The 18,008-nt window shown below is 48.9% G+C and overlaps 3 protein-coding genes across 3 annotated transcripts; all 3 read left to right on the forward strand.

Annotated features, from left to right (window-relative positions):
• The first annotated feature begins 227 nt into the window (after positions 1 to 227).
• Positions 228 to 3,770, forward strand: LOC109198199 (serine/arginine repetitive matrix protein 1-like). Its single transcript, XM_019353777.2, has 3 exons — positions 228 to 311; positions 1,814 to 2,980; positions 3,071 to 3,770. Exons 1-3 carry the CDS (start codon positions 228 to 230, stop codon positions 3,341 to 3,343), a joined length of 1,524 nt encoding a protein of 507 aa, XP_019209322.1. The 3' UTR covers positions 3,344 to 3,770.
• A 4,004-nt stretch (positions 3,771 to 7,774) lies between these two features.
• Positions 7,775 to 9,477, forward strand: LOC109198200 (uncharacterized). Its single transcript, XM_019353778.1, has 3 exons — positions 7,775 to 7,921; positions 7,978 to 8,988; positions 9,079 to 9,477. The coding sequence occupies exons 1-3, from the start codon at positions 7,775 to 7,777 to the stop codon at positions 9,475 to 9,477; spliced, it is 1,557 nt and encodes a 518-aa protein (XP_019209323.1).
• Positions 9,478 to 10,659: 1,182 nt separating this feature from the next.
• LOC112845124 (uncharacterized) lies at positions 10,660 to 12,472 on the forward strand. Its single transcript, XM_025904685.1, has 2 exons — positions 10,660 to 12,129; positions 12,210 to 12,472. Exons 1-2 carry the CDS (start codon positions 11,207 to 11,209, stop codon positions 12,226 to 12,228), a joined length of 942 nt encoding a protein of 313 aa, XP_025760470.1. The 5' UTR covers positions 10,660 to 11,206; the 3' UTR covers positions 12,229 to 12,472.
• Positions 12,473 to 18,008: the final 5,536 nt, after the last annotated feature.

An 18,008-nucleotide genomic window follows, 5' to 3' on the forward strand; every position in this document is an offset into this window, starting at 1 on the left:
TGTCATTGTGCAAAGGAACCCGAGGTCCAAAAATTGTGTATATCTGATTACATGTAAGAGGTGTGGAATGCAGTATGTGGGAGAAACAGGAACACGCTGCTGACTAGATTCCACTCAACACAGGTACAACATTACACAGAAAAAGAACACTCACACCCACCTCGTTAGACACTTTTTATTACATGGATGGGTCTCTGTATCAGTGACGGCCATCCAGGTTAACCGAGATGGACAACGCAGCAGAGGAGGAGACTGAGAGGATGTGGATGGCCAAACTGGATACAGTTTATCCAAAGGGCCTGAATGAAAGGGTTCAGGAGAAATTGATCCCACGGTTTTATATAGTTAATGTTTCATTGCTCTTAATTGTCATCATTATTATGTTATATTGTCACTTGCACTGGGTATCTCAGCTCCTTTCATGACTCACTGGGGACATCCTGCCCCTGAAGCTGACCCTAACCCTAACCTCAGTGACCCCTGTAATAAACTGGACTCCGCCCAACCTTAACCACTCTGCTTTCTGAACACAAAATCCAATTCCGGACCTAACCTTAACCACTCGGACACCTAGTGGGAGAGGAGGACTGGGCATACCCCCACCCCTGTGATGGGCCCTAACCTTAACCTCCCCCCTCTCCTCTTTACCCCTCCTCCCCTCACCCCTCACTTCTTCAACCCCATCCATGGGACCCCGCTGGAGCTTCGCTGGGGGTCTCTGGAGACCTGAGATGGGCGCAGGTATGGTCTGTGGCACCGGAGCCCGGCCCCCCTTCAGGGGACCGTGCTCCCAAACTCGATTTCCCCTAACCGGCCCGTGCCGCCTGACCGCCCGCTTGGGTTCTCTGGGACCCCTCATGGTGATGTTCTATAGGACAACACAAACACACACACTATTATAGCAACTCTGTAACCTGCATAAGTTCAGGGGTCATGAGGTCAATGATGTAAGACGGTATGGATTTTATGCATTACATGCCTGTTCTCTGCTGTTGTTATGACTGTTCCTCAACCCCTATGTAAATTTCAGGTTGCACTAAACCCCTCTAATTTGGGACGATGGACCGTTAAAACACTTTATGCACTGTACACTATACACTGTAATATATGAACTGTTACATTCTACTGTACTGGATGGACTATTGGTAGGCAAACGCCTCATGATCAGACAGTTTGGACTGCTCTTTGTGAGAAAATCTCCCACAGAGTTGAACTGTGCAATATTTTAGGGTGGCTGAATGCAGTCAACCCTCTGTGTTTAAAAGACTGAGTGCAAAGACTTCTTCAATATGACGCTGACAGTCTGTTCTCCCGAGGTCCGTGAACGCAGCACCTGCGCGTGCGACCGTTTACGGCCCTGATGCCACAGCGTCCTTTAAATTGTACACTGCGTGGACCACTGATTGGTTACAGGCACGCGACCACCCTGAGCATTGTGGGCAGTGTGGTCCAACCCTGTGCAGACTTTCATGGACGCCATTCGGACAGCACGAAATCTGCTCCGGACACTTGGTGAAATCGTTACTATTGCTTTTGTCACAAGCCAGCCTGAAGAAGGTTCGGTTAGAACCGAAACGTCGCGACTTTGGCTTGTATTATATGTATATAGTTCATTTTGTATTGATTTATCAACTTGAGCAACAATAACCGCTCAGTGATCAAAATCAGTATACGAGTTATCCGTTAGCATAGAGCCGCCTAGCATCACCCACACGGTCGAGTGGGACCAGTGAGAGAGCTAAAGTATTAGTGGACGCATAACCATGCCCACATATGCTACGGATGGAGAGTGGACCCTCGTTCGGCGACGCAGGGGCCGAGAGGGGACCGCGACTGGAGAGCTGAGGAGATCGCACGCAGACCACCTCGCCGAAGCAGCTATCCATCTCGAGAGGGTCGGAGGACCTACACGGCGATCAGGAGAGATGATCACCGCAGCGGTGAGTCAGACTTTTTCCACGCACCACAGCGGAATCGGGGGAGAAACCAGCCGGCAGCAGACCGCTATGCAGCCCGCCAGGAGAGCTGGAGAGGAGATCGCGGCTGGGGAGCTGACGAGGACGCACGCCGACCACCTCGGCGCAGCAGCCATCCATCTCGAGAAGGTCGGAGGACCTATGCGGCGGTCGTGAGAGAGGAACACCGCAACGGTCAGCCAGGCTTTTTCCACGCACCACAGCGGAACCGGGGGAGGGACCGTCCGGCACCGGACCGCTATGCAGCCCGCCAGGAGAGCTGGAGAGGAGACCGCGGCTGGAGAGCTGAGGAGGACGTACGCCGACCACCTCGACGCAGCAGCTACCCATCTCGAGAAGGTCGGAGGACCTATGCGGCGGCCGTGGGAGAGGATCACCGCAGCGACGAGCCGGACTTTTTCCACGCACCACAGCGGAGCCGGAGGGGAGAACAGCCGGCGACAGACCGCTATGCAGCCCGGCAAGGAAGTCGGACCGGACGGGACCGACGATTCGAACGGAGAACGGCTCGGGACAATCGGTATGTGAGACGCACTCGCGCTGAGCGAGCTGGACCTCCTGTTAACAAAATAATTTCAGATGATCCGGACTTTTCTAAAAAGGTCCGCATTATTCACAGACTTATTAAGACAGTACATCATTTGAAAAATGTGACTAGTGACACTTATCCTCCTTCTTTAAACAAAATAGCACACAATTTAAAGACTGTTATTAAACCGGCCGTCCCTACCAAACACACACAAAATAAGATTGAGGAGAACGCTAAAAACTGGGCCCGTACAACCATGGTGATCCTCCGGCAACATTACACTCAGAGCGTAGAGGAGGAATTAAAGGCTCTCTCTGAGTGTTCTAAACAGGACTGGGAGGGCCCGTTCGAGATAGCAACATCCTGGGCCAAGAGGAACCTGGGCCGCCGCCTCCAACCTGACTCTCTGGAACAGGCCAGAGCTGAGATCGTGGCCAAACTGGGGGACCTGGGGACTGCCACTTCAACAGAGGAGGTAAACACCACCAGGGCACCTACACGACAGCCACAAGGGGGTGTGAGAGGGATACAGCAGGACACCATTGAACTCTTTAATGAGATACAGGGCCCACCTGCACCCCGCACAACATCCAAAACAACGACGGCAACGATGACGGACCACGTCGCTGGAGACTGGTCACCTTCTTCTGAGATGGAGCAGGAGCAAGAGAGGGATCTGACACCTTCCTCCCCTCCAGAATCTTCACAACCAGCAGAGCCCAATCTGGCCACACCGAAGGAGCAGAGGGTGTTGAGATTCGCCGCCTCGATCCAGAGACGCCATCCCAGGAACGGCCATGCTCTCCCTCCACCCAACCACCACAATCTGGTGAAATGATGGACACTGAGGGACTGGACCTCACACAGGGGGAAGTCACCCCCAAAAAGACAAAGCGGGTTAACACTTTAACAGTGGCTAAACCGCAACCAGTGTCTCACCCGGGACCATCTCGCAGCGGCTTAGACAGACTCACTTCCTGTGTGCAAACCCGGCTTCAGCTTCAAGCAGCAGAGGAAGAATCATCTTCTTCATCATCTCTTCCTCCTTCACCAGCCTCACCGGGACAGCAGGTGCGGACGCCGACCAGACATCCCAACACACACAGGAAATTGAGAGACTGGCACCTGCATGTGAAAGAGCCCTGGCTCGTCGTCGGCGATTCTAATGTTAGCAGACTGCCCCCCTTTGCAGCTGACAGTTTGCAGATCGATGGCTTCCCGGGAGCCAAATGGTGGCATGCAGAGTACCTCCTGGAGAAAGCCACTATTGCTACCACCGGTGACAAAACTAATCCTGTCTTTTGGCATTAATAACAGGTCCCAGAGAGACAAGAATATGCCAGTGGTGGAACTGAAAAGGGCCCTGAAAGTAGCCCGGCAGAAGTTCCCTGAGGCTAACATTTATGTGCCTGAGATTAACTTTTCTTCTGCTCTTCCTCAGGTGGAAAAGGACACTTTGATGTACTTGAACACTTTCATTACAGGACTAAAGGATCACATTCCAGCCCTCACCTCAGACATTTTCACTACAGAGGAGGATGACATTCACTGGTCATATGGAACCTCAGAGGCAATGTTACAACACTGGGAGATGTAGTAAATGGGGAGTCCCCATAAGCCTGACACATCGGGAGGGTCAAGTGATTTACATGTTGTTGATGGTGTTATGAACTTGTCTAAAAAATTCCATCCTTCCACTGCTCAGCGGAGCCTACTGAATAGAGGCCTGACTTTTATCCCCACAAAGGGCTACAACAAAATTTACAATTACAATGCAAATATGACATTCAGCAGTACCATAGGAGGATCAAATTGGCTGCCTTTTATGGGATAAAGAGGAGACTCAATCTCAGCCCTTCACTCCAAAATCATACTGGTCCCCGCCCAATGCTCAGCTCCCACCCCAAATTCTTACTTTGATCAAAACAGATAATGAATATTTCAAAACCACTTTCATGTAGACAGAGTTAAACCCAATTTGACAGTAGAAGAGACAAAAGCTCTAACAGAATTAAAACAAAACAAGCAAATTATTATAAAACCGGCAGACAAAGGAAGCGCAGTTGTAATTTTGGACAGGGACCAGTATTTGGAGGAAGGCTACAGACAATTAAACGACAAAACATATTATTAAAATTAAAAAAACCCATTTACCACGAAACAATTCCAATGGTGGAAAAAATCATTAACAACTTACACCAAAAGAAATTTATAAACCTAAAACAAAAGAACTATTTGCTGGGCTCCGCTGAACCAAGGGGAAGGCTCTTTTATATGCTGCCTAAGATCCACAAGGATCCGGCAAAATGGAGTGTCCCCTTTCAGGTGCCCCCAGGACGACCAATCGTCTCAGACTGTGATAGTGAGACTTACTATACAGCTGAGTACTTGGATTATTTCCTGACTCCTTTATCCACAAAACAGCGAGCTATATTAAAGATACATATGATTTTGTGGATAAAGTGAAGCAAATAGAAGTCCCCATTGATTCTTTTCTGTTTTCCATAGATATTGACAGCCTTTACACAAACATTGACATTGGTGAAGGCATTGACTCCATTAAGAGAGTCTTTCAAAGATACCCGGATAAGAAAAGGCCAGAAAAAGAATTACTACAACTTTTAGAAATAAATCTCACAAGGAACGACTTTGAATTCAATGGTGACTTCTATTTACAAATCAAGGGGACAGCCATGGGGAAAAAGTTTGCCCCAGCATATGCAAATATCTTCATGGCAGAGTGGAGACTGCTGCGTTAGATAAATGCACCAAGAAGCCTCTGTATTATTATCGCTTCCTGGATGACATATGGGGTGTCTGGCCACATTCTGAGCAGGATTTTGAGATGTTTCTTAAGACCTTAAATGACCACAATGCCTCTATTAAGCTTAAGTCGACCATTAGTAAGACCTCTATTGATTTTCTGGACACGACCACCTTCAAGGGCCCAAATTTCATTAATGACCGTAAATTGGATATAAAGGTCTTTTTCAAACCCACGGACACTCATGCCCTGCTATTTAAAACCAGCTTTCATCCTAAACACACATTTGCGGGAATAGTCAAATCCCAACTGTTAAGGTTCCACAAAATTTGTACACAAAAGTCTGATTTTGGAGCGGCTGTTAAGACCCTGTTCTCTGCTCTCTCCACTAGGGGGTACTGTTGGTCCTTCCTAAGGAGGTGCTTTAAGTCCTTTCTGCATACAAAACCAATTGATGTTTCCCCTCTGCTTCCAGTGGTCATTACATATGCTCCTTGCACCTGCAAACTAGTCAGGGCTATTAAGAACAATTTCCAGAGTCTGGCTCAGAATGTACAGACACTTCACAACCACAGGGTAATTGCTGCCTTCAGGAGACATAAGAATCTAGGTGATCTCCTCATCAGAGCCCAAATCTCGCCTCCCTCTGTGCCTAGGCGCAGAGATCAGGGGCAATTTTTCCAGCATCGCAGGTTGGTGCGCAGCCATTCCAATGGTGATGTTTTTCTGTCATTGTGCAAAGGAACCCGAGGTCCAAAAATTGTGTATATCTGATTACATGTAAGAGGTGTGGAATGCAGTATGTGGGAGAAACAGGAAACACGCTGCTGACTAGATTCACTCAACACAGGTACAACATTACACAGAAAAAGAACACTCACACCCACCTCGTTAGACACTTTTATTACATGGATGGGTCTCTGTATCAGTGACGGCCATCCAGGTTAACTCGAGATGGACAACGCAGCAGAGGAGGAGAGCTGAGAGGATGTGGATGGCCAAACTGGATACAGTTTATCCAAAGGGCCTGAATGAAAAGGGTTTCAGGAGAAATTGATCCCACGGTTTGTATATAGTTAATGTTTCATTGCTCTTAATTGTCATCATTATTATTGTTATTATTGTCACTTGCACTGGGTATCTCAGCTCCTTTCATGACTCACTGGGGGACATCCTGCCCCTGAAGCTGACCCTAACCCTAACCTCAGTGACCCCTGTAATAAACTGGACTCCGGCCCTAACCTTAACCACTCTGCTTTCTGAACACAAAATCCAATTCCGGACCTAACCTTAACCACTCGGACACCTAGTGGGAGAGGAGGACTGGGCATACCCCCACCCCTGTGATGGGCCCTAACCTTAACCTCCCCCTCTCCTCTTTACCCCTCCTCCCCTCACCCCTCACTTCTTCAACCCCATCCATGGACCCCGCCTGGAGCTTCGCTGGGGGTCTCTGGAGACCTGAGATGGGCGCAGGTATGGTCTGTGCACCGGAGCCCGGCCCCCCTTCAGGGGACCGTGCTCCCAAACTCGATTTCCCCTAACCGGCCCGTGCCGCCTGACCGCCCGCTGGGTTCTCTGGGACCCCTCATGGTGATGTTCTATAGGACAACACAAACAACACACACTATTATAGCAACTCTGTAACCTGCATAAAGTTCAGGGGTCATGAGGTCAATGATGTAAGACGGTATGGATTTTATGCATTACATGCCTGTTCTCTGCTGTTGTTATGACTGTTCCTCAACCCCTATGTAAATTTCAGGTTGCACTAACCCCTCTAATTTGGGACGATGGACCGTTAAAACACTTTATGCACTGTACACTATACACTGTATATATGAACTGTTACATTCTACTGTACTGGATGGACTATTGGTAGGCAAACGCCTCATGATCAGACAGTTTGGACTGCTCTTTGTGAGAAAATCTCCCCACAGAGTTGAACTGTGCAATATTTTAGGGTGGCTGAATGCAGTCAACCCTCTGTGTTTAAAAGACTGAGTGCAAAGACTTTCTTCAATATGACGCTTGACAGTCTGTTCTCCCGAGGTCCGTGAACGCAGCACCTGCGCGTGCGACCGTTTACGGCCCTGATGCCACAGCGTCCTTTAAATTGTACACTGCGTGGACCACTGATTGGTTACAGGCACGCGACCACCCTGAGCATTGTGGGCAGTGTGGTCCAACCCTGTGCAGACTTTCATGGACGCCATTCGGACAGCACGAAATCTGCTCCGGACACTTGGTGAAAATCGTTACTATTGCTTTTGTCACAAGCCAGCCTGAAGAAGGTTCGGTTAGAACCGAAACGTCGCGACTTTGGCTTGTATTATATGTATATAGTTCATTTTTGTATTGATTTATCAACTTTGAGCAACAATAAACCGCTCAGTGATCAAAATCAGTATACGAGTTATCCGTTAGCATAGAGCCGCCTAGCATCACCCACACGGTCGAGTGGGACCAGTGGAGAGAGCTAAAGGTATTAGTGGACGCATAACCATGCCACATATGCTACGGATGGAGAGTGGACCCTCGTTCGGCGACGCAGGGCCGGAGAGGGACCGCGACTGGAGAGCTGAGGAGATCGCACGCAGACCACCTCGCCGAAGCAGCTATCCATCTCGAGAGGGTCGGAGGACCTACACGGCGATCAGGAGAGATGATCACCGCAGCGGTGAGTCAGACTTTTCCACGCACCACAGCGGAATCGGGGGAGAAACCAGCCGGCAGCAGACCGCTATGCAGCCCGCCAGGAGAGCTGGAGAGGAGATCGCGGCTGGGGAGCTGACGAGGACGCACGCCGACCACCTCGGCGCAGCAGCCATCCATCTCGAGAAGGTCGGAGGACCTATGCGGCGGTCGTGAGAGAGGAACACCGCAACGGTCAGCCAGGCTTTTTCCACGCACCACAGCGGAACCGGGGGAGGGACCGTCCGGCACCGGACCGCTATGCAGCCCGCCAGGAGAGCTGGAGAGGAGACCGCGGCTGGAGAGCTGAGGAGGACGTACGCCGACCACCTCGACGCAGCAGCTACCCATCTCGAGAAGGTCGGAGGACCTATGCGGCGGCCGTGGGAGAGGATCACCGCAGCGACGAGCCGGACTTTTTCCACGCACCACAGCGGAGCCGGAGGGGAGAACAGCCGGCGACAGACCGCTATGCAGCCCGGCAAGGAAGTCGGACCGGACGGGACCGACGATTCGAACGGAGAACGGCTCGGGACAATCGGTATGTGAGACGCACTCGCGCTGAGCGAGCTGGACCTCCTGTTAACAAAATAATTTCAGATGATCCGGACTTTTCTAAAAAGGTCCGCATTATTCACAGACTTATTAAGACAGTACATCATTTGAAAAATGTGACTAGTGACACTTATCCTCCTTCTTTAAACAAAATAGCACACAATTTAAAGACTGTTATTAAACCGGCCGTCCCTACCAAACACACACAAAATAAGATTGAGGAGAACGCTAAAAACTGGGCCCGTACAACCATGGTGATCCTCCGGCAACATTACACTCAGAGCGTAGAGGAGGAATTAAAGGCTCTCTCTGAGTGTTCTAAACAGGACTGGGAGGGCCCGTTCGAGATAGCAACATCCTGGGCCAAGAGGAACCTGGGCCGCCGCCTCCAACCTGACTCTCTGGAACAGGCCAGAGCTGAGATCGTGGCCAAACTGGGGGACCTGGGGACTGCCACTTCAACAGAGGAGGTAAACACCACCAGGGCACCTACACGACAGCCACAAGGGGGTGTGAGAGGGATACAGCAGGACACCATTGAACTCTTTAATGAGATACAGGGCCCACCTGCACCCCGCACAACATCCAAAACAACGACGGCAACGATGACGGACCACGTCGCTGGAGACTGGTCACCTTCTTCTGAGATGGAGCAGGAGCAAGAGAGGGATCTGACACCTTCCTCCCCTCCAGAATCTTCACAACCAGCAGAGCCCAATCTGGCCACACCGAAGGAGCAGAGGGTGTTGAGATTCGCCGCCTCGATCCCAGAGACGCCATCCCAGGAACGGCCATGCTCTCCCTCCACCCAACCACCACAATCTGGTGAAATGATGGACACTGAGGGACTGGACCTCACACAGGGGGAAGTCACCCCCAAAAAGACAAAGCGGGTTAACACTTTAACAGTGGCTAAACCGCAACCAGTGTCTCACCCGGGACATCTCGCAGCGGCTTAGACAGACTCACTTCCTGTGTGCAAACCCGGCTTCAGCTTCAAGCAGCAGAGGAAGAATCATCTTCTTCATCATCTCTTCCTCCTTCACCAGCCTCACCGGGACAGCAGGTGCGGACGCCGACCAGACATCCCAACACACACAGGAAATTGAGAGACTGGCACCTGCATGTGAAAGAGCCCTGGCTCGTCGTCGGCGATTCTAATGTTAGCAGACTGCCCCCCTTTGCAGCTGACAGTTTGCAGATCGATGGCTTCCCGGGAGCCAAATGGTGGCATGCAGAGTACCTCCTGGAGAAAGCCACTATTGCTACACCGGTGACAAAACTAATCCTGTCTTTTGGCATTAATAACAGGTCCCAGAGAGACAAGAATATGCCAGTGGTGGAACTGAAAAGGGCCCTGAAAGTAGCCCGGCAGAAGTTCCCTGAGGCTAACATTTATGTGCCTGAGATTAACTTTTCTTCTGCTCTTCCTCAGGTGGAAAAGGACACTTTGATGTACTTGAACACTTTCATTACAGGACTAAAGGATCACATTCCAGCCCTCACCTCAGACATTTTCACTACAGAGGAGGATGACATTCACTGGTCATATGGAACCTCAGAGGCAATGTTACAACACTGGGAGATGTATGTAAATGGGGAGTCCCCATAAGCCTGACACATCGGGAGGGGTCAAGTGATTTACATGTTGTTGATGGTGTTATGAACTTGTCTAAAAAATTCCATCCTTCCACTGCTCAGCGGAGCCTACTGAATAGAGGCCTGACTTTTATCCCACAAAGGGCTACAACAAAAATTTACAATTACAATGCAAATATGACATTCAGCAGTACCATAGGAGGATCAAATTGGCTGCCTTTTATGGGGATAAAGAGGAGACTCAATCTCAGCCCTTCACTCCAAAATCATACTGGTCCCGCCCAATGCTCAGCTCCCACCCCAAATTCTTACTTTGATCAAAACAGATAATGAATATTTTCAAAACCACTTCATGTAGACAGAGTTAAACCCAATTTGACAGTAGAAGAGACAAAAGCTCTAACAGAATTAAAACAAAACAAGCAAATTATTATAAAACCGGCAGACAAAGGAAGCGCAGTTGTAATTTTGGACAGGGACCAGTATTTGGAGGAAGGCTACAGACAATTAAACGACAAAACATATTATTTAAATTAAAAAAACCCATTTACCACGAAACAATTCCAATGGTGGAAAAAATCATTAACAACTTACACCAAAAGAAATTTATAAACCTAAAACAAAAGAACTATTTGCTGGGCTCCGCTGAACCAAGGGGAAGGCTCTTTTATATGCTGCCTAAGATCCACAAGGATCCGGCAAAATGGAGTGTCCCCTTTCAGGTGCCCCCAGGACGACCAATCGTCTCAGACTGTGATAGTGAGACTTACTATACAGCTGAGTACTTGGATTATTTCCTGACTCCTTTATCCACAAAACATGCGAGCTATATTAAAGATACATATGATTTTGTGGATAAAGTGAAGCAAATAGAAGTCCCCATTGATTCTTTTCTGTTTTCCATAGATATTGACAGCCTTTACACAAACATTGACATTGGTGAAGGCATTGACTCCATTAAGAGAGTCTTTCAAAGATACCCGGATAAGAAAGGCCAGAAAAAGAATTACTACAACTTTTAGAAATAATCTCACAAGGAACGACTTTGAATTCAATGGTGACTTCTATTTACAAATCAAGGGGACAGCCATGGGGAAAAAGTTTGCCCCAGCATATGCAAATATCTTCATGGCAGAGTGGGAGACTGCTGCGTTAGATAAATGCACCAAGAAGCCTCTGTATTATTATCGCTTCCTGGATGACATATGGGGTGTCTGGCCACATTCTGAGCAGGATTTTGAGATGTTTCTTAAGACCTTAAATGACCACAATGCCTCTATTAAGCTTAAGTCGACCATTAGTAAGACCTCTATTGATTTTCTGGACACGACCACCTTCAAGGGCCCAAATTTCATTAATGACCGTAAATTGGATATAAAGGTCTTTTTCAAACCCACGGACACTCATGCCCTGCTATTTAAAACCAGCTTTCATCCTAAACACACATTTGCGGGAATAGTCAAATCCCAACTGTTAAGGTTCCACAAAATTTGTACACAAAAGTCTGATTTTGGAGCGGCTGTTAAGACCCTGTTCTCTGCTCTCTCCACTAGGGGGTACTGTTGGTCCTTCCTAAGGAGGTGCTTTAAGTCCTTTCTGCATACAAAACCAATTGATGTTTCCCCTCTGCTTCCAGTGGTCATTACATATGCTCCTTGCACCTGCAAACTAGTCAGGGCTATTAAGAACAATTTCCAGAGTCTGGCTCAGAATGTACAGACACTTCACAACCACAGGGTAATTGCTGCCTTCAGGAGACATAAGAATCTAGGTGATCTCCTCATCAGAGCCCAAATCTCGCCTCCCTCTGTGCCTAGGCGCAGAGATCAGGGGCAATTTTTCCAGCATCGCAGGTTGGTGCGCAGCCATTCCAATGGTGATGTTTTTCTGTCATTGTGCAAAGGAACCCCGAGGTCCAAAAATTGTGTATATCTGATTACATGTAAGAGGTGTGGAATGCAGTATGTGGGAGAAACAGGAAACACGCTGCTGACTAGATTCACTCAACACAGGTACAACATTACACAGAAAAAGAACACTCACACCCACCTCGTTAGACACTTTTTATTACATGGATGGGTCTCTGTATCAGTGACGGCCATCCAGGTTAACTCGAGATGGACAACGCAGCAGAGGAGGAGAGCTGAGAGGATGTGGATGGCCAAACTGGATACAGTTTATCCAAAGGGCCTGAATGAAAAGGGTTTCAGGAGAAATTGATCCCACGGTTTGTATATAGTTAATGTTTCATTGCTCTTAATTGTCATCATTATTATTGTTATTATTGTCACTTGCACTGGGTATCTCAGCTCCTTTCATGACTCACTGGGGGACATCCTGCCCCTGAAGCTGACCCTAACCTAACCTCAGTGACCCTGTAATAAACTGGACTCCGGCCCTAACCTTAACCACTCTGCTTTCTGAACACAAAATCCAATTCCGGACCTAACCTTAACCACTCGGACACCTAGTGGGAGAGGAGGACTGGGCATACCCCCACCCCTGTGATGGGCCCTAACCTTAACCTCCCCCCTCTCCTCTTTACCCTCCTCCCCTCACCCCTCACTTCTTCAACCCCATCCATGGGACCCCCGCCTGGAGCTTCGCTGGGGGTCTCTGGAGACCTGAGATGGGCGCAGGTATGGTCTGTGCACCGGAGCCCGGCCCCCCTTCAGGGGACCGTGCTCCCAAACTCGATTTCCCCTAACCGGCCCGTGCCGCCTGACCGCCGCTTGGGTTCTCTGGGACCCTCATGGTGATGTTCTATAGGACAACACAAACAACACACACTATTATAGCAACTCTGTAACCTGCATAAAGTTCAGGGTCATGAGGTCAATGATGTAAGACGGTATGGATTTTATGCATTACATGCCTGTTCTCTGCTGTTGTTATGACTGTTCCTCAACCCCTATGTAAATTCAGGTTGCACTAACCCCTCTAATTGGGACGATGGACCGTTTAAAACACTTTATGCACTGTACACTATACACTGTATATATGAACTGTTACATTCTACTGTACTGGATGGACTATTGGTAGGCAAACGCCTCATGATCAGACAGTTTGGACTGCTCTTTGTGAGAAAATCTCCCCACAGAGTTGAACTGTGCAATATTTTAGGGTGGCCTGAATGCAGTCAACCCTCTGTGTTTAAAAGACTGAGTGCAAAGACTTTCTTCAATATGACGCTTGACAGTCTGTTCTCCCGAGGTCCGTGAACGCGCACCTGCGCGTGCGACCGTTTACGGCCCTGATGCCACAGCGTCCTTTAAATTGTACACTGCGTGGACCACTGATTGGTTACAGGCACGCGACCACCCTGAGCATTGTGGGCAGTGTGGTCCAACCCTGTGCAGACTTTCATGGACGCCATTCGGACAGCACGAAATCTGCTCCGGACACTTGGTGAAATCGTTACTATTGCTTTTGTCACAAGCCAGCCTGAAGAAGGTTCGGTTAGAACCGAAACGTCGCGACTTTGGCTTGTATTATATGTTATAGTTCATTTTGTATTGATTTATCAACTTTGAGCAACAATAAACCGCTCAGTGATCAAATCAGTATACGAGTTATCCGTTAGCATAGAGCCGCCTAGCATCACCCACACGGTCGAGTGGGACCAGTGGAGAGAGCTAAAGGTATTAGTGGACGCATAACCATGCCCACATATGCTACGGATGGAGAGTGGACCCTCGTTCGGCGACGCAGGGGCCGGAGAGGGGACCGCGACTGGAGAGCTGAGGAGATCGCACGCAGACCACCTCGCCGAAAGCAGCTATCCATCTCGAGAGGGTCGGAGGACCTACACGGCGATCAGGAGAGATGATCACCGCAGCGGGTGAGTCAGACTTTTTCCACGCACCACAGCGGAATCGGGGGAGAAACCAGCCGGCAGCAGACCGCTATGCAGCCCGCCAGGAGAGCTGGAGAGGAGATCGCGGCTGGGAGCTGACGAGGACGCACGCCGACCACCTCGGCGCAGCAGCCATCCATCTCGAGAAGGTCGGAGGACCTATGCGGCGGTCGTGAGAGAGGAACACCGCAACGGTCAGCCAGGCTTTTTCCACGCACCACAGCGGAACCGGGGAGGGACCGTCCGGCACCGGACCGCTATGCAGCCCGCCAGGAGAGCTGGAGAGGAGACCGCGGCTGGAGAGCTGAGGAGGACGTACGCCGACCACCTCGACGCAGCAGCTACCCATCTCGAGAAGGTCGGAGGACTATGCGGCGGCCGTGGGAGAGGATCACCGCAGCGACGAGCCGGACTTTTTCCACGCACCACAGCGGAGCCGGAGGGGAGAACAGCCGGCGACAGACCGCTATGCAGCCCGGCAAGGAAGTCGGACCGGACGGGACCGACGATTCGAACGGAGAACGGCTCGGGACAATCGGTATGTGAGACGCACTCGCGCTGAGCGAGCTGGACCTCCTGTTAACAAATAATTTCAGATGATCCGGACTTTTCTAAAAAGGTCCGCATTATTCACAGACTTATTAAGACAGTACATCATTTGAAAAATGTGACTAGTGACACTTATCCTCCTTCTTTAAACAAAATAGCACACAATTTAAGACTGTTATTAAACCGGCCGTCCCTACCAAACACACACAAAATAAGATTGAGGAGAACGCTAAAAACTGGGCCCGTACAACCATGGTGATCCTCCGGCAACATTACACTCAGAGCGTAGAGGAGGAATTAAAGGCTCTCTCTGAGTGTTCTAAACAGGACGGGAGGGCCCGTTCGAGATAGCAACATCCTGGGCCAAGAGGAACCTGGGCCGCCGCCTCCAACCTGACTCTCTGGAACAGGCAGAGCTGAGATCGTGGCCAAACTGGGGGACCTGGGGACTGCCACTTCAACAGAGGAGGTAAACACCACCAGGGCACCTACACGACAGCCACAAGGGGGTGTGAGAGGATACAGCAGGACACCATTGAACTCTTTAATGAGATACAGGGCCCACCTGCACCCCGCACAACATCCAAACAACGACGGCAACGATGACGGACCACGTCGCTGGGAACTGGTCACCTTCTTCTGAGATGGAGCAGGAGCAAGAGAGGGATCTGACACCTTCCTCCCCTTCCAGAATCTTCACAACCAGCAGAGCCCAATCTGGCCACACCGAAGGAGCAGAGGGTGTTGAGATCGCCGCCTCGATCCCAGAGACGCCATCCCAGGAACGGCCATGCTCTCCTCCACCCACCACCACAATCTGGTGAAATGATGGACACTGAGGGACTGGACCTCACACAGGGGGAAGTCACCCCCAAAAAGACAAAGCGGGGTTAACACTTTAACAGTGGCTAAACCGCAACCAGTGTCTCACCCGGGACCATCTCGCAGCGGCTTAGACAGACTCACTTCCTGTGTGCAAACCCGGCTTCAGCTTCAAGCAGCAGAGGAAGAATCATCTCTTCATCATCTCTTCCTCCTTCACCAGCCTCACCGGGACAGCAGGTGCGGACGCCGACCAGACATCCCAACACACACAGGAAATTGAGAGACTGGCACTGCATGTGAAAGAGCCCTGGCTCGTCGTCGGCGATTCTAATGTTAGCAGACTGCCCCCCTTTGCAGCTGACAGTTTGCAGATCGATGGCTTCCCGGGAGCCAAATGGTGGCATGCAGAGTACCTCCTGGAGAAAGCCACTATTGCTACACCGGTGACAAAACTAATCCTGTCTTTTGGCATTAATAACAGGTCCCAGAGAGACAAGAATATGCCAGTGGTGGAACTGAAAAGGCCCTGAAAGTAAGCCCGGCAGAAGTTCCCTGAGGCTAACATTTATGTGCCTGAGATTAACTTTCTTCTGCTCTTCCTAGGTGAAAAGGACACTTTGATGTACTTGAACACTTTCATTACAGGACTAAAGGATCACATTCCAGCCCTCACCTCAGACATTTTCACTACAGAGGAGGATGACATTCACTGGTCATATGAACCTCAGAGGCAATGTTACAACACTGGGAGATGTATGTAAATGGGGAGTCCCCATAAGCCTGACACATCGGGAGGGGTCAAGTGATTTACATGTTGTTGATGGTGTTATGAACTTGTCTAAAAAATTCCATCCTTCCACTGCTCAGCGGAGCCTACTGAATAGAGGCCTGACTTTATCCCCACAAAGGGCTACAACAAAAATTTACAATTACAATGCAAATATGACATTCAGCAGTACCATAGGAGGATCAAATTGGCTGCCTTTTATGGGATAAAGAGGAGACTCAATCTCAGCCCTTCACTCCAAATCATACTGGTCCCGCCCAATGCTCAGCTCCACCCCAAATTCTTACTTGATCAAACAGATAATGAATATTTTCAAAACCACTTTCATGTAGACAGAGTTAAACCCAATTTGACAGTAGAAGAGACAAAAGCTCTAACAGAATTAAAACAAAACAAGCAAATTATTATAAAACCGGCAGACAAAGGAAGCGCAGTTGTAATTTTGGACAGGGACCAGTATTTGGAGGAAGGCTACAGACAATTAAACGACAAAACATATTATTTAAAATTAAAAAAACCCATTTACCACGAAACAATTCCAATGGTGGAAAAAATCATTAACAACTTACACCAAAAGAAATTTATAAACCTAAAACAAAAGAACTATTTGCTGGGCTCCGCTGAACCAAGGGAAGGCTCTTTATATGCTGCCTAAGATCCACAAGGATCCGGCAAAATGGAGTGTCCCCTTTCAGGTGCCCCAGGACGACCAATCGTCTCAGACTGTGATAGTGAGACTTACTATACAGCTGAGTACTTGGATTATTTCCTGACTCCTTTATCCACAAAACATGCGAGCTATATTAAAGATACATATGATTTTGTGGATAAAGTGAAGCAAATAGAAGTCCCCATTGATTCTTTTCTGTTTTCCATAGATATTGACAGCCTTTACACAAACATTGACATTGGTGAAGGCATTGACTCCATTAAGAGAGTCTTTCAAAGATACCCGGATAAGAAAAGGCCAGAAAAAGAATTACTACAACTTTTAGAAATAAATCTCACAAGGAACGACTTTGAATTCAATGGTGACTTCTATTTACAAATCAAGGGGACAGCCATGGGGAAAAAGTTTGCCCCAGCATATGCAAATATCTTCATGGCAGAGTGGGAGACTGCTGCGTTAGATAAATGCACCAAGAAGCCTCTGTATTATTATCGCTTCCTGGATGACATATGGGGTGTCTGGCCACATTCTGAGCAGGATTTTGAGATGTTTCTTAAGACCTTAAATGACCACAATGCCTCTATTAAGCTTAAGTCGACCATTAGTAAGACCTCTATTGATTTTCTGGACACGACCACCTTCAAGGGCCCAAATTTCATTAATGACCGTAAATTGGATATAAAGGTCTTTTTCAAACCCACGGACACTCATGCCCTGCTATTTAAAACCAGCTTTCATCCTAAACACACATTTGCGGGAATAGTCAAATCCCAACTGTTAAGGTTCCACAAAATTTGTACACAAAAGTCTGATTTTGGAGCGGCTGTTAAGACCCTGTTCTCTGCTCTCTCCACTAGGGGTACTGTTGGTCCTTCCTAAGGAGGTGCTTTAAGTCCTTTCTGCATACAAAACCAATTGATGTTTCCCCTCTGCTTCCAGTGGTCATTACATATGCTCCTTGCACCTGCAAACTAGTCAGGGCTATTAAGAACAATTTCCAGAGTCTGGCTCAGAATGTACAGACACTTCACAACCACAGGGTAATTGCTGCCTTCAGGAGACATAAGAATCTAGGTGATCTCCTCATCAGAGCCCAAATCTCGCCTCCCTCTGTGCCTAGGCGCAGAGATCAGGGCAATTTTTCCAGCATCGCAGGTTGGTGCGCAGCCATTCCAATGGTGATGTTTTTCTGTCATTGTGCAAA

The sequence above is a fragment of the Oreochromis niloticus genome, unplaced genomic scaffold, assembly GCF_001858045.2.
Source record: "Oreochromis niloticus isolate F11D_XX unplaced genomic scaffold, O_niloticus_UMD_NMBU tig00003336_pilon, whole genome shotgun sequence".
NCBI lineage: Eukaryota > Metazoa > Chordata > Actinopteri > Cichliformes > Cichlidae > Oreochromis > Oreochromis niloticus.